General features: G+C 39.0%; 1 protein-coding gene, 2 long non-coding RNA genes and 1 pseudogene across 3 annotated transcripts in view; 1 reads left to right on the plus strand and 3 right to left on the minus strand.

The window, feature by feature from the left end:
- The window catches only part of LOC140938853 (uncharacterized), a 6814-nt gene extending 4869 nt beyond the window's left edge, over window positions 1-1945 (plus strand). The window contains exon 3 of the long non-coding RNA XR_012165574.1: window positions 1605-1945. This is a non-coding gene — a long non-coding RNA (uncharacterized lncRNA). The remainder of the gene's footprint in view (window positions 1-1604) is intronic.
- A 12809-nt stretch (window positions 1946-14754) lies between these two features.
- LOC140938839 (uncharacterized) lies at window positions 14755-18095 on the minus strand (annotated as a pseudogene).
- A 244-nt stretch (window positions 18096-18339) lies between these two features.
- On the minus strand, window positions 18340-20375 carry LOC140938847 (uncharacterized). Its single transcript, XM_073388373.1, has 4 exons — window positions 20278-20375; window positions 19159-19745; window positions 18725-18856; window positions 18340-18530 (listed from the first exon to the last, which is right to left on the minus strand). The coding sequence occupies exons 2-4, from the start codon at window positions 19567-19569 to the stop codon at window positions 18387-18389; spliced, it is 687 nt and encodes a 228-aa protein (XP_073244474.1). The 5' UTR covers window positions 19570-19745; window positions 20278-20375; the 3' UTR covers window positions 18340-18386.
- An 887-nt stretch (window positions 20376-21262) lies between these two features.
- Window positions 21263-22286, minus strand: LOC140938850 (uncharacterized). The gene is made up of 4 exons (XR_012165571.1): window positions 22178-22286; window positions 22019-22085; window positions 21530-21702; window positions 21263-21421 (listed from the first exon to the last, which is right to left on the minus strand). It is a non-coding gene; the product is annotated as an uncharacterized lncRNA (long non-coding RNA).
- Between the last annotated feature and the right edge of the window lie 301 nt (window positions 22287-22587).

Genomic DNA, 22587 nt, shown 5'->3' on the forward strand with positions numbered 1-22587 from the left:
ATGTTTGATATTTGCTATTAACAGTGTCAAATAACTGACGCAACACGACACGTAGGTGAAAAAAAGTGTGTGAAATCAAGCTACAATTGTATAAAAGTCCGTGAGAATCAGCGTTGTCTGAAACCTGTCGACGATATTTAATTAAAGCAATTTACCAATTAAGCTGAAATGAATACAACAAAGTCTGGCTGAATACAAATTGGCTAAAACACCGAATTTATTTACCGTACAGTTCCAGGAATTGCTTCGAATCGTTCGAATATTCTGAGAAACGTATCGCTTAAAATCACAAGAATTTTTTACCTTCACCTGGATTCATAGGCTTTCTACACGAAATAGGATTCCTCCGCCTTTAGTTTGCCACCGCCCCTTTTCGACAGTCGAGTATTCTTTAGGATATAAGCAGTATTTACTTTTCTCTTTTAGGGCGTAATTATGAGTGTGCTGAGAAGCCACAATAACAAAACGCGCGGTGGCTTGGGTCGGGTCTGTGCAACCGGAATGTACTGTTCCATTGAGCACGTGAAGTTTCCGAAATTTCAAACCGGAATTTTTGTTGAATGAAAAGCGCCCAGTAACTCCGTTTAAGTAATGCACCTATCAATGTAAACCCCGTGGGGGGGGGGGGGGGGGGGAGTGCGGGCAAGGGGTGGGGATTTGACAAATTTTAAAATTTTTCGATCAAATTCCCCAGGGTGGGAAACGAAAGGTCAATCAAAAGTGTCAAAAAAGCCCCCACCCCAGGGGAAAAAATCTAAACAAACAATGCTATAATATACTATATAAAACGAATAAAAGAACATTTCAAACACGTTGTTACTACTTTTATTTACGGTTAACGGAAGCTCCATTAAATTACTCGCTGTAATTAAGTATTTTCTCTCTCCACTAGCATCTCTTATCTTGAACAACAAAATCACTCCAGGAAGATTGACCGTGCTATATAATATTAATAAAACGTAAAATGCTTTATAACATCTGCTCAACATGTCGAAACAGGTCGGATCAGTGACCCATAAAAAATGTTCTGACTTTCATGGTGGAATTCGATTTCAATCGAATTTTACAATCAGATGGGAACTTGAAGATAAAAACTTCCTCAAAATAGACATTATCTGTTTAGATGACAGTTTAAAGTATCGGATTATGGCGATTAAAACAAATGAAAACTTTCATACCTTTCTCCAACAACGTGACTTTCAGGAAGCCTCGAGGGACGGAATTGGTAACTGCTTCTGAATTGATACCAGGCTTCTGTCGGTCAAAGTCAAATGTCCCGACCCCGGGGTCAGTTCGCACGATCAAAAGCCCGACAGCGGGGATAGTCCCAGGCATCAAATCCCCTCCCCTTGCCCGCACTCCCCCCCCACGGGGTTTACATTGATAGGTGCATAAGCCCTTTGTTATTGGACTGTATTGGCCATGGTTAAGGGGATCAAATACGCCCCCCTCCCTACCCCACCCTCCGCCCCTTCCAAAAGAATACTGTATTTTACAAAAGAGGTTTTTTTCTTTGGTGGCTCCTGGTTTCTCACTCCCCTAAAGCCAACATGTACTTGTTACTTCAAGTGATCTAACTTGTCATCTTCACGGTTCCTCTTTAGCAATAGATCCATGCAGAAACTATGCCATCCTCGACGGTTTTAACCGTAGTGCTGCAAATAAGGATCAAAAGAACTTACGATGTGACCAGAGGCTCCTGAGTCCTTTGCCTGCCTGGTATCGCTTCACTGGCGCAGCTGGAGACAGAATGCCAACATCCTGTGTACCAGAAAAACGTTGTGGTACTCATGCTCCAGGTTGGTTAAACGGTTCACACCCATCAGTAAAGGAAGGTATTGTCACTCGTCGAGTTTGTTATCACTGGAGCTCAAAATGTTGCAACTGGGAAAACGATATTCAGATTCAAAACTGTAGCGCTTTCTGTGTTTACCGATTAGTAAAGCCTCCTGTGTGCTGGCTGCGATACTGCGGTAACAATGCAGGTGAGCTGTTAACGTTCGGTTTTGCACCTGTAACTGAACTTTAAAGTGATATTGATCCTCGATAACTAGACCCACTTAATACAGAGTAACACCAAATTGAAGAACAGGGCGATGTGCTTGCATTGTTTTTGTCCCTTATAACTGAATTGTAAGAAATCTTGGGAGCTTCAGGACTAGGACCTATATACAAGGAAAATAATTCTTAAAAAATCCATTACTTCCGATTGCCTCCCATTTTGGCTAGACTGCTTGCCTTTTCTCTTAAAATCCGTCTAGTTCTTATCTCAGCTAGCGCGATTGCAAACCACGACGTTATGTTACAATAAGGGATTGTGACCAAAAGGGAAAAGACGGACTGCGGACTCTTTTGTAGTTAACAAACCCTCTGTCAGCCCAGAAACGGAGTAACCGATTGGTCAATTTTACAACTGTTGACAGATCATTGACTGGTCTGTGGTGGAGACAAGTCACGCGTCACAACTAACAACGAACAATCACGAACCTGGCGGTAATCGCTTGTAAACTAAAACGTTTAAGGATATCTTACGGAAGGAAACTGCTGTAAATTTCCTCAAGGGAAAGGAATTCAAGGTAATTTAAGCGGATTTTTAAAAAAGTAAAATTTTTCAGTTGTTTGTGTTCTATTTATGAATCGTTTCAAGTTAATCGGGTTTAAAGGTTAATTAAATTACCTTGACAGCTTCGTTGCCCCCAGACAGAACAAAAGAATCAGCAGTCTCTTAGTTTTTCTTCTCGCGCTTACACCCTTGTCAGCCTCGTTTATCGCGGCTCGCAGCTTCGCCGCTCGCATGGGTAATGATTTAAAAACAATTGAATGCTTTAAGCCAGCTTGCTGTTATATCATAAGGGCAGCCACATAAGAAAATGCCTGGTTATAACTGCATCTCCTGTTGAAACCTCTCAAAAAATTCCCACTACAAAAATCTGATCAAAACATATTTTAAAAGCAAATAACACTGATGATTGACGGTACAGGTACGAATGATTTTGTAACACTGATGATATTTATGAACTACAGCTGTATTCTCACAATAGGTATCTCATATACAAAAGTACATATTTCCCCCAGGGGAGGTGGGAGGGTACTGCCATATATGCTATATGTGCCATTGTGAAGGGTATGGTTTTCATGCAGTTTACTCTGGGATAGGGTATATAAATCAGGGAGTTTGGGTCTAAAATCGGGTATCATTTCCAGGACACTGATGAATTGTTTAAAGATTTTAGTCTAGACGAGGGAGACCATCAATTGCCAATTAAAACTAACATCATGCAAATTTGTGGATAAGGACAATTATTGAGAAAACCACAGATTTAAGTTAGAGCATGATGAAGTACTTAAAGAGTGATTTTTGAATGAATGGTTAGGATTTAAAAACAATGGAATGCTTTTTCCCAGCTTGTTGTTATATCATAAGGGCGGCCACATAAGAAAATGAGTGGCATAAACTTTGAAAAAACAACCTGGTTATAACTGCATCTCCTGTTGAAAGCTCCCATACATACAAACAAACATACATACACACATACATACATACATACATACATACATACACGCATACATACATACATACATACATACATACATACATACATACATACATACATACATACATACATACATACATACATACATACATACATACATACATACATACATACATACATATACTTTATTTACGTTCGAAATTTACAGAGTAGTTGTACAGCTAATGTATTCGAGAAAATAAGTTAAAAAATAAAATATGCTATATTACAATTCCAATATTGTCTATAAACTATATACAACATTATGCATGCAAAGGGAAATATAACTTGTAAATCTACTGTGGAAAAGCTTCATATCTGAGGATCTCCTGCTTGAATTCTAGAAAATTTAAGGTTTTGTAAGTGTCTGGGAGAGAGTTCCATATTGTGCTAGCTAGGTATGAAAGAGTGCAGACCGTAAGTCGTTGTTTTGGGTTTGGAAGGGCCAGGATATGATTTCCGCGCAAATTGTAGGATGAAGACCGTACGGTGAACATATCTTTTAAATAACTTGCATAATTCGTAAACAACAGACTCTTATATAATGTGATCATGAAGTTCTGGAGGCGTCTAATGAATAGAGATATGATGTTAACTTTGCTTAGTAAAATGTCATATGGAGAGCTTTAGTCCTGTAGTATAAACCTAAGAATGCGCTTATTTAGGTTATCCAGTTTGTCGGCATTGCGCGCACCACAGAAATGCCACACAGAAGAACAGTAGTAAAAATGCGGCAAAATAAAGGCTTTATAAAGCTTCAATAGCGTCTCCTTATTAATAAGTTTCCGAAATCTAAGCATTACGTTAAATTGATTATTTATTTTCTTACAGATAACTGATACGTGGTTATCAAGAGAGAGCCTATTATCTTTTGTCACCCCAAATATATCTATTGAGTTATTTAAACTACAAAAATCTGACGAAAACAGATTTTAAAAGCAAATATCAAATGTCTGAAAAGTTCGTGGTGGTTTTGATTGTAACAGGGGAATGCGAGGCTGAGATAATAGATATATCATTGATAGCAATATATATTTCCCCTACTCATATTCCCCTCATCATAATGCTCATATTCCCCTGCTGATATTCCCCTCATCGTGTTTAACCGCCCCAGTAAAACAACACAAGTCAGAATTTTGAATTTCGATTTAATGAACTTACCAGATTTTTCTTTTCGGTAGTTGTCACAGCGCAGTATTACCGTTACATGACGTATTGTTGGTCTCAGTCTTAAAATGTCCATTTATCTGCATTGATTTGACTAGTGTACATTTGTACAGCAGAAGCCTTTCTCTTCTTTTTGCCTAAAGTTAGACCAATAACTGGTACAATTTCACTACCGACCGGTATGTCATTTTTGCGCGATCTTTGTCCAGTACTCCCCCTTTGATGTATCTTTTCTACATCAGCTTAAAAAGGAGTTAGCCATTATGTGTAAATAAAAAGGTCGCCAATCAACTGAACAGTGGCTAAAATGATTTTTATTTAATGAACAACTCATGTCCGCAGTACACGTACCTACATCACGCATTCACTTAACAAATACGGCTATATGGTCACCCCGCCTAACATGTAAACGTGATCACATTTTAAAAAATGAGAGATTATACAGACAGGCGGGTTACCCCACCTAAGTAGGTAATTACCTCATCAACCTGCGCCCCCCCCCCCCCCCGCCCCCTCCATGTAAACAGGCCCTTAGGTTCGACGAGATCTTACCGAGATCTCTATCATCTCGCATTGATCTGTCTGGCCGAAATATCTTTCATCTAGCTCGTCCCGATCTCAAAGACATTACAAATCTCGCAGAGTTCTTGGCGAGATCTCTTTATCTCGCCCAAATGTTTCCATCTCGGCGAGATCTCGTCGCGATCTCAGAAAAAGTACAAATCTCGCCGAGATCTCGTCGAAATTAACGCGATCTCGACGAGATCTCTGTAATCTCGGCGAGGTCTCGCTTATCTCGCCTAGATCTCGGCGAGATCTCGTTTATCTGAGATCTCGTCGAGATCTCTGCGACAGTACAAATCTCCCCGAGACCTCGGCGAGATATCGTTAATCTCGGCGAGATCTCGCCAGCCTCGCCGAGATTGCCAAGATCTCGGTAAAATTTTTGCATGGGTTTAGTCTGCATTTTTTGTTCTCTCTTATGGCGGCTCGCATGTATTTTTATTGCGCAGAATATACTATACGCCCCTATTTTTCTCCCGTCCGTCCACCCAATCAGTTAACATGGAGAATACAGATACTAGTATTTAAGTGGCTGTCCACCTAAGAGCGGTCCGGCGAGTTTGGGATCGCCAGTAAACCTTCCCTTTATTTTTTGTGGGTGAAAAGGACTTAATGAGGAATGTTTAAAATCGAGCTAATTTTTTTCAAAATCCTTTTCTGTGCTTCGCTACAGCACAAAACTTCTTTCCTCTCTGAGAGCGCTTTTTCAACTTTATTGAATAGCCAAAATTCAGTCATTTTAAAAGCCGCGCTTCTTCGTAACAGATAAATATCGCGAAATTCTACATAGTACAATGGATTTAGCTGCATTTGACTTGTCCTATGACGGAATCTTGGATAATTTGACGCAAAATTAAATTAAATTAATGAGATCAAAGACGAGCCACTTTGCGGTTTTTTTTCTCCCTTGACAAATTCCTCCAAAGTAAAAGCTAAAATCTCCAAAGCGGTACAAAAATCACAGGCAAAATGCACTTCACAGCAAAGATCTTTCCTTATTCTGTTAGAAAATAAAGTCAAAGGTGTGGGTATCATTCTGCGTCGGACGCAGACAAGCGTTTTTGAGAGCTCCTTTTGTCAGTATTTAACTAAAATTGCACGCCTACGCCTACACTTAAACTCATATGATAAGGCTGATATTTTTTCCACGGGACAGAATCTTGGTTTGCTTCGTCAAAATAACGCACATCTGTTGTTTTGTAAGCCATCTTAGGTCTGTAAACCGGCATAAAATGTCATAAAATACATGTAGGAATTCTTCATCCACTCGTATATTATGCAAAGTTAAAAGCTCATTTACAGCGGGTTGTCGATTTCAGCAAAATCGTATTAAAAGAATACAATTCACTTCTGCTCAAACGAAGCCCTTTTTGAGTTTGGAGTCTCAGCAACTAAAAGGCTCTTTAATAAAGACTGAATTCAGCTCAATTTCGTTTTGGGTTTTCTTCATGGTCATATGCTAATTAGGATTGTTGTCACGCAATGAAAGCGGATTTGGAGAGTTTAAAGGAGCAAGCAAGTTGGTGTCTCTTACTCAATGTAAAAGGTGAGCGTTATTATGGCTCATTCGAGGCGATGTCACTTAATTAACGAAAGAAAATATTACAGAGAGCGAACTTACTTTGCAGCGGGCTGGATATTTTGGTAAAACTGCCCAACAAGGTGAAAAAAATGTTTGTATGTCCGATACATCGTGCAAACCTAGGGAAGGACTGGGGTAATCCAACTGGCCGCACAGAATGCCGATATCCAGACCATAAGGGAAAACAGACTCGTGCCGGTGAAAATTGACAGAGTGTCGGGGTGAGACTGTAAAAATTGCCGCCAGCCGAGAAACTTCCAAAATCTCCTAGTGGTGTCTGCAAATTCGAGGCTAGCGGATGGGCGGCTGCAGAAGTTAAGGGGAGGCGGGACAAGGTTTAGCGAGAAAGTCAAGTCTTACCTCACCGCACGATTTGATGTTGATACACAAACAGGCAGGAAACCAGATCTTTCTGAGGTCGCAACGGACATGAGAACGACCAGAAACACAGGTAGTTCAAGAACGTTCCAGAGACGAATGGCTTATAAAGGGACAAGTTCAATCATTCTTTTCCAGACTGTCTGCAATCAGCAGGAAAAAAAGGGCTGACCAAAGCCGAGAATGTTGAAATTTGGGACGAAGGAGATCTGCTCTCAGTGCTCCTGCAAGAAGAAATTGCGTTTCTCATTGATGAACGTAGAGACAAGGAGGTCGAAGATATTTTCAACAACAAGATGGGCGTAATACATCCCATCAGGTACGATGGCCATGATATCTGCGAGCAGACCAACCAAGAATACTCACAAAATTCAATGTGAAAACATCTGCGAACATTTTCAACTGTCGTTCAAATCTTAAGATACAAATGCTGCTCTAATAAATACAATCACAGACATGGTGAAAGAATGCAGTTACTACCGCACCACCCCGTAAATGGCCAGGGACTGGCAAATTGCCCCATTGCATTGGGGTGGGCCGAGTTGCCTAGAAAATTCCTATTGTTTCCTGGCCGAGTTCTTGGAAGTGTTTTCTCAGGATTTTCGTATACAGTTTGAAAGTTTAAATTTCAAGGTATGCTGTATGCTTGTATAAGACGACAAATCTCAAGTAACTAAAACGGCTTGGAAACTAAAATTTCGAGGACGTTTTTGGACTTTTTACATTTAGGGCATGAATTTTTCGTCATTTCAGGCCATGGAACCTAAAAATGAGCCTAGCTAGCTGTAAAAAGGGGCAATACGCAGGCAATACGTCCTAGCCGGCATGATCACATGCTGTTTACGGAAAATTCCCTCATCCATGTCAGGAAATTCTGTATTTTAAAGCCTCCCCTAGGGCATGACTCAGCAACTGAGGACATTTCTGCTACGTTTTCAATGTTGGTTAGCATGCAAGGATTTTTCCCATGCCTATCGTCAGTGATTTGCTCACTGCTAATAGAGGGGGTGGCCCCAGAGTGGTTTTGCATTGAAATTGGCATGCAACAGAATTTCGCATGCCCTGTAAGCATAATTTGAGGTTTCGTGACCTTCTCACCCAGGCCGCGAGAAACCTAGGTTCTAGTAATAAGTAATTCATACCCAGCAAAATCTCCGGCATGCCGGGCATGCCAAATTTTCTGGCATGCCGGGCGTGCGATAGTCTAGGTCATGCCGGGCATGCCAAAATCGGTCTCTGGCATGCTCTAAACGCACAGGTTATAATTCCTTGAATCAACAGATATTTTAAGCCTGGCTAAAAAAAAAAAAAACTAAACAGATCACCGTGCTTATCTTTTGATGTATGGTTACAGATTGACGTCATTGCTATTCCTTTCATTTTCATAGATTTGGTTGTCTCAGCGAAGTTTAAATAACGAAAGCCCTAATTTTCACAAGAAAGTAAAACCCTGAGGGATTCTGCCGTAGTAATAAAACAGCGTCATCGAGTAGATGACCTGTTGGGGGATTGTAAAACTCCTCACCCCTTTTAATGAGTCCGTTAATAGGATTCCCATTTCACATTGCGAATAAAATGCCTGGAATTGACTGAAATCAGTAAAAAGAGAGACAGAGACTATTTTCATTGTATAATAAAATGCATCTATGTTCCATTAAAGCTTTTAAAAATACAAGGTTATAGCATATCTTTCAAAGTTCATTACAAACTGAGCTAAGCCCCAAAATCACTGTTCATTATTGAGTGAATTATGATGTTTGACAATGCAATGTGCTTGAATATAACGTTGCAATTAAAAATATCTCTAACGCAATTTTCCCTACGTTAGAAAAGCTGTTTTTATCTTGTTTCACATTTTGATAAGGAGTCTGAGTTCCTCTTTCTTGTTTTGTAACCAGTGTCTGTGTTCTTTGTTTTTAACTCAAAGTAAGTCAGTAATAACTGCCAGTATCAAAGAATTGCTCTCTAGAAAAGTAATTATCTCCTCGTCATGTCTGGAAGTTACCTGTAACAAAAAAGAAATGGAATGTTAACACATGCAAGGGCTATGTGAAAAAATGAAATAGAACATGTAGAGCTCTGCTTCTCTTAACATATTATCATACTGGCTTGTTGAGTCTGTTAAAGGTCGCAACTAATTGTCTGAGGCTAATGTCACAAGAGTGTGCAATTGAGATAAATGCATGGTAAATAAAGTGAAAGAAACGTGGTTTCACATTAGCCAATTTACATTGCGTTGTTCGATGATGTTTACACGCTCTTCTACTGCGAAATAAACCTTTGCATTTGGGTTTGCAAGTCAAGATTATCCCGAGTTTGACTGACACTTGAAAAACAGTTTCATTTTTAAGCAGGTAATGTGTAGACCCATACAAAGCCGGAATATGTAAAGGAAACTCAGCGAAAACTTTTTCGCCATCTTTTTGTGGTCAAAAAGTGTGTCACGGCCCGTCAACTGATTAGGGGTTGCGAAGAAAAAATAAGTAAGGAGTAAAGGTTAAAGCCTGTCCGGTTACATCATTTCGTATGTTACCCAGAGTTCTAATAAATAGGTCATAAGATAGGATTTAACGAGAGCGAATTTGTTTCTCAATCGGTGTATAAAAAAGTGAAGCTATCAAATGAGAAGTTTATAAAGTATCAAAATTATTAAATTAAAAGCTCATATAATTAGGAAAATTCCTATACGAAAACAATGCTAGTGACATTAAATTGATCAGATAAAATTTTCAGAAAATATGTCGAATAAAAGCCTCATTGTTTGCTTTTGTTTTTGCGTAAAGCAGCGTAAAGGTAAATTTTTCGGCCCACAAAGCAAAGTTGAAAAAGCGACTAAATCTTAGTTTTTTACATTGAACATGTTTATTATCATAATTTTCGGGTTAAAATAGTACAAAATCATTTCAAAAACCATGTTCATTTAAAGTAGAGCCGGCAAACGTGAACATTTTTTGTAATTCAAAAGTCGGACCTAGCCAGGTTGTTTAAGCTTAGAATTTTTTGCATTTTAGCGCCCTATAAATTTACCAGAATCGCCTCTCAGAGGCTTACTGTAGCAAAGCATTTTGTAGTACACTCGTAGACAAGCAATGTAAGCCTTAAGTCTTTGCTTGGATGAGATGTCCAAAAGAAAAATTAGTTTTGTGGACCTAAACGCACATTCACAGACTGCTTATATTGAGTTGTTTACAACTTTGCATTGACACCTGCAGCATGTTCATTTTTTTTAGAGCGAAATCTAAATCTGATTTTGGCATATGATTTACGGATATTTTATTTTGTCTCCAAAAGTGATTGTAATATTCGTTTGATTGTCTTTCAAACAACAATGCATGAATGATTTTGTTTTGTTGTGCTTTTTATTTATAAATCCAGGCTTCTGTCTTCAGTTCTGCCAGTCGATCCCGTGACACACATTGTGACAAACATGACTCTTTTTGTTATAATCTGCATTTATTGCCAGGCATGAAACCTGTAACTTCAAGCTCCCTAAGATATATTTGGCGATTATATGTGATTCTCAGGATATGATGCTGAAGCGAACATCAAATTCAGTCTCGCTGGGCATGACAATTTCATGCCGGGCATGCCGGGCATGCCAAACCAACTGGCTTATTGGCATGCCCGGCATGCCAAACCAGAGGAGCAAAAACTGGGAATGAATTATCAACCCGGCGAGTGATCTGGGACCTAAGTTTAGCTGGGTCAATTTTGGGCTGCGAAGGCATGAACCCATTTTTTCCATGCCTATGAGATGTTATTTCTAAGTATCAATGTTTCCTTGAATTTTGTCATGCCTAAATATATAAATTTTTCCCTCTCTCATTAATCCTCCGACTGGATGCGATTTTTACGCGCGCTAGGCATGTTCAACTGAAAATCATGCCCATACCCTCATTCAGAACAATATGCTATCAAATTTTAGTTTCCAAGCCGTTCTTATAACTTGACACCAACCCTTGAAAGTATGTGACCCGCTTTTTCGTTCAGTACTTTATTTACAATACTAGTAAAAGAGCAGGCCCCAGTTGTAGGGCTATCATCGGATGAATCTCTATCCAATTGATAAGTACTAGGGAAGCCAATTGCTCTTTCCAGTGGATAGTGATTTACACGGTGGATAGCACTATCCACTTATTGAACAACTGGGCCCCAAAGGGATAAAAGTTGTCCGCAGGAGAGTTTTTTTTTTCTTTAATATAATTTTTTCTTAAAGATATGAGTTAAGATCATTATTGTGACACTTTGCTTTTTGGCAATAAGAAATAAGTAACGTAAAAAGGTCACCAAATGCGTATCAGCGGCACCCAACGACTGTTTTCTGTGAAATATCTGTTCGGAGAAGTAAAATTGCCTAGAATTTTCTATAGCTTGAGGAAAAGACTAAAAATTTATTAGATGACCGTCCCATGCATGTGTAATATTCGAAGCTAATCTAATAAATTCCCTACGATTTTCTGAAGTTTAATTATTACTATTTCTCACCCCAGGTTAAGCTATTTTTCGTAGAGAAAGGAAACCCAAAATTCTCGGAACCGAAAATGCGATACAGAGAGGAATCAGAAAAATCCTCACTTTCGTAAAACTTTCAATTGCAGCGAACATTTTCGGGAAAAAAGACTCACGGTTACCCTAGTATGACCTAACAGATAAATTTTTTTTAGCGCCACTTGGAATACATTTCTAGAGATCGAAAAGTACTCTGGAGAGCCTAAAAAGTGTTCTCAATGCATTTAGGAGGACACCGTCGTTGGGTGCCCCTGGCACATAATAGGAGCTAGGGATTTTTTCTGGTAATGAATCAATTTAATAACAAGTAATGTGGCACTTTACGTGTTCTTGGGCGTGGACCGTTCGATTATTGACGGGGCTGGGGGCTGCATTAATTTTAGCCTTGATAAAGCTGTATATATGTATGTATATAATAGAAATAGACTGATGGGACTGGATTATATCTTGAACATTTATTGCTACTCAGAGAGTCACGCCTCTTGCGAGGCGAATCACCAGGTAAAACAAAACAATAAATGACAGGCGTGGCGTAGGTGCGTGGCGCGTCGTACTTAAGTGATGCTTACAACATGTCAAATTTGCGACAAGAACTAGCCAAGTTAGGACAGTGTTTAGTAGAAATTTCTTTGAGTGTCTGCAACCTGAGATTAGTTCATTTCTATTGTCCAGGGTAGACATTACAGGTTTACAAACTGTAAACAGCACGACGAGCCATGCGCCACGCGCCACGCTTAGTATTTACCGTTCTGTTTTACCTATAGATAAAGGGGGGAATTTCATGTATCCCATGATGCATCGCTTCAAACTATATTATCAACCGCGACACCAAGCGGCCAGGTCATTTCAACATGGACGCGTTGAGTGAACAACCTTGGCAGGCCGATGTGTTTGGCCGTTCAAACATTATTTACCTTTATTGTGTTGATCTCAGCTACGAATTTTCTTTCACTGTTCCAAGTCTACCGTTTCTTCAGTTAAATGGAATGTTTGGTCATGTCGCTTTCCCGGCATCGCAAGCCGAGCGAAGGATGGTCGTCTTCCCTCGAAGTGAGGAATTGCTGTTAAAACTAAAGGATATTCACTCGCCTTGCATAATAGAAGTTAATTCCAGCGTTAATTTTGAGGTAGGTTTTCGTAGCCAGTATAAACTAAGCCATTATGCGCTTAAGTCTAAGGAAAAAACTTGCTTGCAAGCGCGCTCTCCTCGCTGTCGTTATTTGTCGTTTTATCACACATCTGATCACTTTCTGAATTTTGATTTTCCACAGATTCACCCAGAGGAAGTCGAGGACGGTTTGGATAAACAAGAAATCCTCATTATCTGGAATTTTGTCGTAAATACCTCAATGTCGGTTACATCGTTATGCTCGCTGGTGCGGCCGAAAATATATACCCGTGAAGACATGCCATTTGTACCACTTCTGGACTGGAATACAGTGTCATGCAATTGTTCAAATTTTCCTCGGCGGGATCTGGTAATTCTTAAAAAAATTGAAACGAAAGAAACCTCGCCAAACTGTGAAGAACAGCTAAGGAGGTTGACACTTACGGAAGAGGTCAGTGATGATGGCTGGGAAGAAGAAGAGGAAGTAGAAGAGGAAGAGGACGTAGAAGATGAATCACTCACAGAGGAAGAAATCGGTGCGAACGTGGCAAACAATTCTACGGACTCGAATTTTGTCGAATTCTCACCCTCCGTTACACGTGTAGCCGACCAGAATACTCAGTTGTTTACTGAAACGTTTACTCTGAAAGGAAGCAGTTTTCATGAGCATTTTCAGTGGGGACTTAAACAATGTAAAGTAGCTTTTATAAGGAAGGACAAAATCCCAGTTAAACTCGTTTTTGAACCCATGAACATGAGAGACGAAAATGCAATCATTGTGCAAGTCATGATTGACACCTGGAAACCTATCGGCTACATTCCTGGTAAAAAAGTGATTAAGGTGATAAACGCTATATCAGATGGAATGATCACCAAGATTGTTTTGATTAATGTCAAATATCAGTATGTGCATGCAATTTCAAGTTACAAGTACTTTGGTGTAGTTGCCATAACAAAGGAAGGGAAATGGTAAAAGACAAAGACAGTTATAATTATAATGAGGAACTATAATGCATGGTTGAAAACAGATAAATTGAGTCATAGTTTCTCAAGCTGCGCAAAGAATTTGCAGAATTTTGGTTTGCAGGTACACAGGTCACGTGTCACAGGTCACAGGTCACATGTACAGGTCAATGCTCTACAGACGTGATGGCAAAGTTCTTAAGATAAGCAGGTTTCCCTAAAAACTCTAGTATGTTAGAGATGCTTTTGGTGTAGTTCATTTACCACAGCTCAGTCACCTGTGTTATAAGGTGACTTGTGACTTGTAACCTGCCTTTGCACCTGCCTTCTCCCAGTTTGCCTGCATTTGCAGATAGTATAGACGAAGCCAAATATTTAATGTAAATAGTAGAGTTGAGTGTCTGGAAGATAGGGAAATTATATTGTGAAAAATTGGTTGGTCTTCTTACTCGCTGATTGTTCCAGTTACATGTTGCTGACAGTTTGTCAACATAAAAACAATTTTTATTGTCTATAATATTTCCATGTTCATGTTAAAACATCTGAAGCTACATTTAAACAGTGGTCAGCTTAGATATTATTCCATTTCAATAATTCTTCTTGCAAGAATACTTTTTCAAAATAAAATATCACTTACTTGAAAACTCTCTTTTTATTTGTGTCACTGAGAGGTATTGGGTACTGATCATATTTACACGTAGTCAAGTAAATCTGGGCAAATGATGTCATAGTAACAGTCAATGAAATTTGCCATTTTCATCAGCCTTTTTCTTTTTGTCTGGCACTTAAAAATAATATTAGTGTCTTGAGTTAGAAACTGCTATATTGACACACATATTTCAATTTTAGTTTTAACAGCATGACAAAACGACAAAGTAACCCTACAAGATGAAAATTAACCATAATGTTTCCAAGAAAGAATATTATTATTATTAGTCACAAATAACTTTCCATATGTAAGGCAATGCGATATATCATGCCGACATCAAGGCATATGTGGTGGTGGTGCTAAGTAATTACCAGGCCTATGGAATGACTGCCTTATTGTCTGCCGGTGACGCGCAGGCAGATGTGCTCTGCCTACAACAAATATGGAACTGTCTTCCCTTTGATTAATGCGAAGCCTATGTAGGCGTAGTGGGTGATTTCTTGTGTCATCTGTGTCTTCCTCAACCTGTGGCCTTTCATCAAACGAGGGATAAGCCTCATCTGAAAACCGCTCATTGAGGGTCCAGTAGTAGAAGGGCAAGTCCATGTCCATTCGCTTACTAAATTCCCTAAAAAAAAATAAAAATAATAAAAGAGAACTGTGAGGACGTGAATTAACTTTAACATGCACATGGCCAACTTATTTCGTATGGAAATACTTATTTATAGGAATTGTTACAATTAGGCAAGCCATATACACAGTAACAAATTATTTGTTTAGTGGTTAATAGGATTTAGTTCACCTAAATGCATCAGCTGTATCACCAGGCAGATTTTGACATTGGTTGAGTCGACCCAAAATACACAAACCAGAGCACATGTATGATACTTTTGGTGCTTGTTAATTCTGACACTAAGAAAACTAACATGAGCATAAATCATCTCTTACCGAACACTCTTAGGCCAGTACGGTTTGAATTGTTTTAAAGTAAATATTGAACCAAGGTCACGATGACATATGCAGAAATAGGCCTCAAGGTCATCTGTTTCAGCAGCTCTTGGGTGCTCCTCGTATCCAATGTCTGCATTTTCAAGGCGCCGAAGTTCTTGACTTTCAATATTGGTTGTCACCTCAACTATGGTCTCCCTGGAAAAGCCTCGTATACCAGCAACTGGCCTAAAATGACAACAACAACAAACATGATATCTTGTGTGACCAAGGACAGGATTTCATCATTTCCTTTCTGTCAACTGTGGTATGATTTCAATAATATTATGTTTTCCCTTTGTTTTATGGTGACACAATATTTGATAACCTGTTTAAGCTGGTGAAACGTACACTTTGATCAGAGAATATTATTAACGATTAAATTAAAGCACCAATATCATTTTCTTAGGCATCCCACTCCCAAAAGTTCTATTTTTAACTTTCATACCTGTTGATGTCAATGGTTGAAAAATCATAACATTCAGTATACCATGGCATCCACTCATCTAATATGAAGTTTAACATTCCATAATTATATCTGCATCTCTGAAGTTGGCTGATGCCACGGCCATCCGAGGATTCATGCCACTGTGCTATGACACGGATGAATTTCGCTTCTTCAGGTTTGCCATGCCTCTCAAGCGACTGCACAACATGATATGATAACAGCCTTTCTGCATCTTTTACACTTTGGCGCCTTTTTCCAACAAGGGCAGCATGGGTTAAGCCACTTAACGGATCAGACAGGACATCAGAAAATGCTTCGTAGTCAAATGGAGTATAAACACCATCTCTTACATGCTGTGCAATTCTCTTTAACAAGTGATTGTGATCTGCACGATCATGTCTGACTTGTTCAGTCACAGGGTCCACCTCCGGAACATACAGATGTTGAGAAAAATCTACTCCTTCTTGCTGTAGTTCTTTAATGTGGCTTCTGAAGGTGTAAGTGGCAACAATGGACCTCAGCTTGTCCAGGAGAGATTCATCTGTGTTTTTTCTGAAGGGGTGTGGAACGTAACCAGGTGGGACAAGCTTTCCTCTGATGTAGGTTACTGCATCTTCTAATCTCATCCCACCAGCAATTAATTCGTTCATTTCTAGCAGAACATGATTAGGTATGGCCCTGTTTGGTCTAGATACAATAGGGTTCCCATCAGGTGTTTCTGGAAAGATATACAAATAAATAAATGGTTTTTAAGTTGATAATCCATGGTGATGTGGATGGTGCCATTATGAAGAAAGATTGAAGACTACACTTAATGGACAATAACAGTAATATTGACTCTGCAACACTAAGAATGACCACAAAATTATATTACTCACTAAAGATTTGAAAGTTAGTTTGCTCATGACAATGCAGAGTAATTGCTTGATAAAAAAAATTATCATTCTTAAATGAATTTTTATATTATTCCCCTGAAGAGATTGTTCAGAATTTGAAGAAACCACACTTACGGCCAGTCATGATCAGCATTTCAAGCAACGTATTTTTGCTTAACTTCTGAGCACTTTCTCTGGCATCGTGAATCAGCTGCCACAAGTGTAACGCCCTGGTCTCCCCCTCGAGATCGTAATGAACAGAACTCTCCATCCGTGACAGTACCTTAGAAATATGAAAAACAAGGTGTTAAAATAATCAATACAGCTGGAGGTAATAAATTTAGACAGAAAGATGTAATAATAAATAATTGGGTGTCCTGTTGTGTGGTAATACTATCGTCACGCTGCAATATCCCGTGTATACAATTGCTGTCTCATATGGGTTTGTAAAAAGAAAGCAAACACCCAGTCCAAAATGCTCCTTTCTGACCACTTCAGTACCAGCTTTCTAATCACCAAAAAAGAGCAACTTACATGTTCTATAGATTATATTATTTTTTAGTTTTAAGACCCACACCGATATAATTTAAGTGTTATATATATACTGACCAACAAGCCTGAGACCTCTTTCCACCATTGCTCTTTTGATGTCTTTCGTTAAGTCACGCACATACTGATCTCGAAGACTCCTGTAAGGGACATATCTGACTGGCAAAGCATAGGGCTTTTGATAACGCCTTTCATCTGAGAGCATAAGAACCAAAATATGAGTGGCTGCTGTTCTCTTTTTCTTGTACAGGTTGCGAAGATAACACTTCATTTCTTTGCCCAACCTCTTGAGAACTGTTCTGATGGCTTGAATGTGACGAGGTTCAAACACAGCAGGATCAAGGTAGCTTAGCTGTTCCTCATAGGAACCTTTTAAAAGTTGGGCCTGCTGAAGCAAGGTCTGAAACTCCACAACATTCCAGTTGGCATTCTTCAGGTTTTCTTCTGGGGTAGTCCTGTTGTCAAATTTTTTCCTGTAATCCTCAACAGCTAGTTTAAAGCCCTCATCAAGAAAGGGGATGTCTTCATCCAGACTGTCTGCCAACTTCAGCAATTCTATCTCAAGCCTGTTACGGTTTCCGATGGTACTGAACACGGTGGCCAGGTTCACTCTGGAATCATATTCACTTCTTAACAGCTGCAGCTGCCCATTACCCAGGTCTACATCACCATTCCATATACCAGATGCTGATTCCATCATTGCCTCCTTGAGGTCAGTAGCATCTAATTTCAACCAGAATCTTCCCTTAGGATTGGCTTCTTTAAGTTGGTCCAGTGCTGCAATCTAAATAATATGATGGGGATAAATCAAGCAAGTATCACTTTTACATTCAGTGTCACAAATTTTAACTACAATGCTAAAAATACATTCCGGATTACTGGTACAATCAGGAAACATGAATGTACTAAATTGAAAACAGAATAATAACAAACTAAAACATGTACTACAAACATGTTTGCTGTTTCTGCAAACAAAAACATTAGTGAACAATATTGTTAACAGTGACATGAAATACACCAAATGAACATCTGGAGTTTAAGCTGTGAAATTTGACTTTCAATGAATCATTGGAATTATTCACTTAGAAAGTCACTCAAACACTTATGATGTGTTACAAAACAATGACAAACCTGTACATTGGTTGTTGGGGTAAACAGCGATTTTTTGTCTCTTCTGTGCTGGGTGGCCTTGCTTGTACAGGGAACATTTACACGGGCCTAAGTGTGCATGAATTGGGGAATCATCAATCTCAAAACAGGGTGCAGTGTTAATTAAAAGATCAACAGAGATGAAAAAAATTATGATACTTCTATCAAGCTTGTTGCTACCTTTGCTGCCAAAAAATAAAAATATTTAAAGAATGGATAAAAAATTGTAAAAAGATAATGAAAACATTCCAAAGGCATCTTACTTTAAGTGGGTTTCGAATATCCTGAGCATCGACACCACTCCACATAGGTCCAGCTAAGAGTCTCTGCATACGTTCAGGGAACTCTGTAACCATTGTTTCATGCCACAATTTAAAGTCTTCTGGTTCTTTAATCTGATTGAAATTAATAACAAAAAACCTTATTAAATAATATATCAAGCAATAACTGACAGGTGATTAATAACAATAAAACATCACAAGTAACACATTGCACTTTTTATTGTCATAAACGTTTCAGTGCAGCAGATGAGAAGTAAAACTGCACTTAACCGTTATTAAGAGGAACCTCCCTAAATTTCTTGCATTAGCATCTACATTGTAAGTGAAGAAAAATACCCTGCTGGTACAGATAAGCTCGTATAAACCCCAAAGGTGTACATGACAACAAAAAAGAAAACTAATAAAATGATTTATACCTGCATGACATTTGTGCATGTAAAAAATTCAATGCAGTACTCAATTAAACCAAATGGCATCCTGTTGATAGGGATTAATGGTCCAGACTTGTCAGGCCTGTCAAATGCCAACCCTTGACAAAATTTATAAACGAGATTACTCTTTCCATTGGCTTCAAGTCTCTTCATGGCAGCAAGAGACACCTGCACAAAATTCTTCGGGTACGATACAATTCCTTTTATGCCAGCAAACCATACACACAAGTCATCCATGATTGACATAACAATATCCATATCATCCACATTCTTCAAGAAGGCCAATAGAACATTGCTAACTGTGGCAGCTGGTGCATTTCCACTTGTCTCTTTTACTAGGTACATCAAACCCTCCACTATTAAGTCAGAGACTTGGCTAGTTGTCAGGGACTTCATATGTCCTGATAATGAAGGTGACAATCTTAGATACTGGAACTCACCAGGCGGACTGGCCAAACCTGGTGACTTTTCCAAGTATGATTCTATGGTGATGCCCAAAGCATCTTCTGCTTCAGAGATACACTTGAACTTCTTTTTCAACTCCCCTAGGACTTGCTGTCGAATACTGCTACCTACATGAATAATTACAAAATTTATTGGTTTGCTTAAAATGGTAAAATAAAACGTGTGTGTCATATAAATATTCTTTAAACACATTTTTCTATAAACCCCTTTTAAGTGCCTACATGTCAATCATACAGAATGGGTTTCCCTTACTAACATGATATTAAGTAACACTTTTCCAATAAAGTGGCTTCAAAAAGCAATGCTGATGTACTTCCTGGAGTGGGTTATATTCAAAACTTGTGAACCTTTGGGGTTCTGTCGGGGAAATAACAACCTTTCGGGCTTTGTGAGGGGAAATATCATTAAAGCAATAGGCATTAGTGGTATTTAGCTTATTTCTGAATAAATAAATACATAACCAATTCATTGCAGTTAAATATAAGGTACCTTTGTTTACTCAGTTGGTCAAGTGTATGTAAAGTTTTTTACATAGATATTATATAATTGCACATTTTAGAAAGCAACAGATGATGCGTAAAATGGCAAATAAACTAATCTTTATACAAAAATCAGGTAACTTTTCTGCTTTTGGCTTACCAGATCTCAGATACTTGGTTCCTGCAGTTTCTTGAACGAAAGTTGCTGCTTTGTTCCAGTATTCATGGCGACTGCCAAATGACGGCAGCACTAAAACACGGAATCCGGAATCCGGAATCCGGAAACGGAATCACGGAAACGGAAACGGATTACGGAATCTGTGAAAGAAGGTTCCAAGCGATCGATTTGAAAAAAATAATATTAGCAATGACAATGAAATTAATAAACAGATAAAAAAAAAAGGCACAAATGAATAAATTAGCTGAGTACAGGAGAGGAGACTGCTGTGTCACTAGAGGAGTCGATTCCGGTGAAAAGACGCTTGATACCACTGTCGGCAATGAATGCAAATTCTCATGGGAAAGAGAAGAGAGAATTGTGCATGCATTTGCTTGATTCCGCAACCGATTACATCAAAATAATGCGCCATGTTTAATAAGCCTCTTCAACAAAAATACGGACGTCCACGTAAACTCAATTACCGGTACACCAGTATTCCATCAGTATTCAGCTTGGCGAAAAAGTTGCTAAAACACCGGAACTGTGGTCACGTCACCGGTCGGTCATGTGTGGAGTATTCAGTTTGGGGACAATCACGTGGTGTGGTCTGAGGCTAACTTCGACTATTCTTGACAATTAGCTACAAAAGTAATATTTAACTGTATTATTCAACCCATGAACTCGTGAATAAAAATTACTCGTAAAATTACTTTCATCGGCCTTGCAGTGCAGTAACCCACACTACGGCAAACCTTATCAAGACACAATAACAAGAATATATTTAAGGGAACTGCCAAGAAAACTAAGACAAATTCTCTTTGGATTGCACTAAATTGTGTATTGTGAAATTCTTTAATTTTCTATCATCGATATTTGATTCCGTATTCTGTTTCCGTTTCCGTTTCCGTGATTCCGTTTCCGTTTCCGGATTCCGGATTCCGGATTCCGTGTTTTAGTGCTGCCCGCCAAACGAGGGCCACTCGGTTCCTTCAGGTTTTAAATCCTCGAACAGTGCGACGAACTGTACTAACGCTACTTGTTCTGCCAGCTGCCAGGGATAAGATATTTTGCGGACTGATGGCAACTGCTTGGGACTTTTAGGGGATCTCACTAAACGAGCTTTTTGAAGGATACGTCGGGAAGCCTAAAACAAACATAAAAAGTTACCACAGGCTCAAAAGCTATTCATAAGTTGATTTCATTTACATATCAAAGACTACAATAATGTCAAAGAATAATGAATAAATAATACCCTTTGGGTTGGGCTTAAATGCTGGAAACCCAGACTCCGTCGTGCTGGTGATTCTGTCTCATCTCGGCTCCCGTCTCGAAGTTTTTTGCCGGCTGGCTTGTTTGGAGTGTTGCCGGTAACCACGTACGATCGCTTTTGCGAACCATCCAAATCCATTTTTACAAGAAATACAACTGAAACAAAAAAGGAAAAGGAGTAAAAAATCAAGTTACAGCGTGATATCTTTAACATCTGAACATGAAGGTTCTGACAACAAACTATAGAGAAATTGGCGCGAGCTTGGCGGGCTTCGCTCATGAGAGAAATTGACACCTTCGAGTCATGTCATGGCGCAGAACAGACCGAAAAATGCGATTTTTTGAGAGGGTCAAACACATGGAAATCGCGAGGTCGAAGGAGGTCGGAGCACGGAAACAGTAACTTGCAACCCTTTTCTTCCTATCTGGACACTCTTTTCTTGCAAAACCCCGCTAGAAAAGATGTACTTACCGCATAATTGAAAGTCAGTCGGCCATGTGTTTACCGTCGCGGAAAAATAGGCTCAGAAAACACAGCTCTAAATGTGACAAAAAAGTCATTAAATGAGTGAAAAAACAGTTCATCATGCCAACGAAATGTCAATGATTAATATTCAAAGTAGAAACTAACCTTGCAGAATCGAAAAAGACAAAATCGAGCAGACCAAAATTTGCTTCTCACCACGAAAGTGCACTATCCAACCAAGAGGAAAAGTGTGAAAATAGCGGCAAAGCATCATGGGATATATGAAATTCCCCCTTTCCTATAGATGGTTTTCACAGTGACGTCATCAAATTGTAAAGTCAAAATAGCGAGGTTTTACGAATTCTTATTTACACTGGGTTGAAGATAAACAAAAAGTGAATCTTCGAACAAGTTTCCATTCCCGTAGCACGTTTCATTTCGAAAATACAGCAATTGGAACTTCCGTGTTTTCACAGTGCGTGACACCAAAAGAGGAATGTTGTCTCGTTGAAAAAAAGTCTCTCCTCTTTATTTTCAGCAGTATAACCGTTTCAAGTATAAGAAGATATGTTTCT

The sequence above is a fragment of the Porites lutea genome, chromosome 5 (assembly GCF_958299795.1).
Source record: "Porites lutea chromosome 5, jaPorLute2.1, whole genome shotgun sequence".
Classification (NCBI taxonomy): Eukaryota; Metazoa; Cnidaria; class Anthozoa; order Scleractinia; family Poritidae; genus Porites; species Porites lutea.

Coding starts and splice junctions, on each gene's coding strand:
- LOC140938847 (XM_073388373.1), bottom strand. CDS start 19,569: ATGAAGTCCCTGACAACTAGCCAAGTCTCTGACTTAATAGTGGAGGGT. Junction 18,857..19,158: donor CATGCACAAATGTCATGCAG/GTATAAATCATT, acceptor AATTTCAATCAG/ATTAAAGAACCAGAAGACTT. Junction 18,531..18,724: donor ATATTCGAAACCCACTTAAA/GTAAGATGCCTT, acceptor ATGCACACTTAG/GCCCGTGTAAATGTTCCCTG.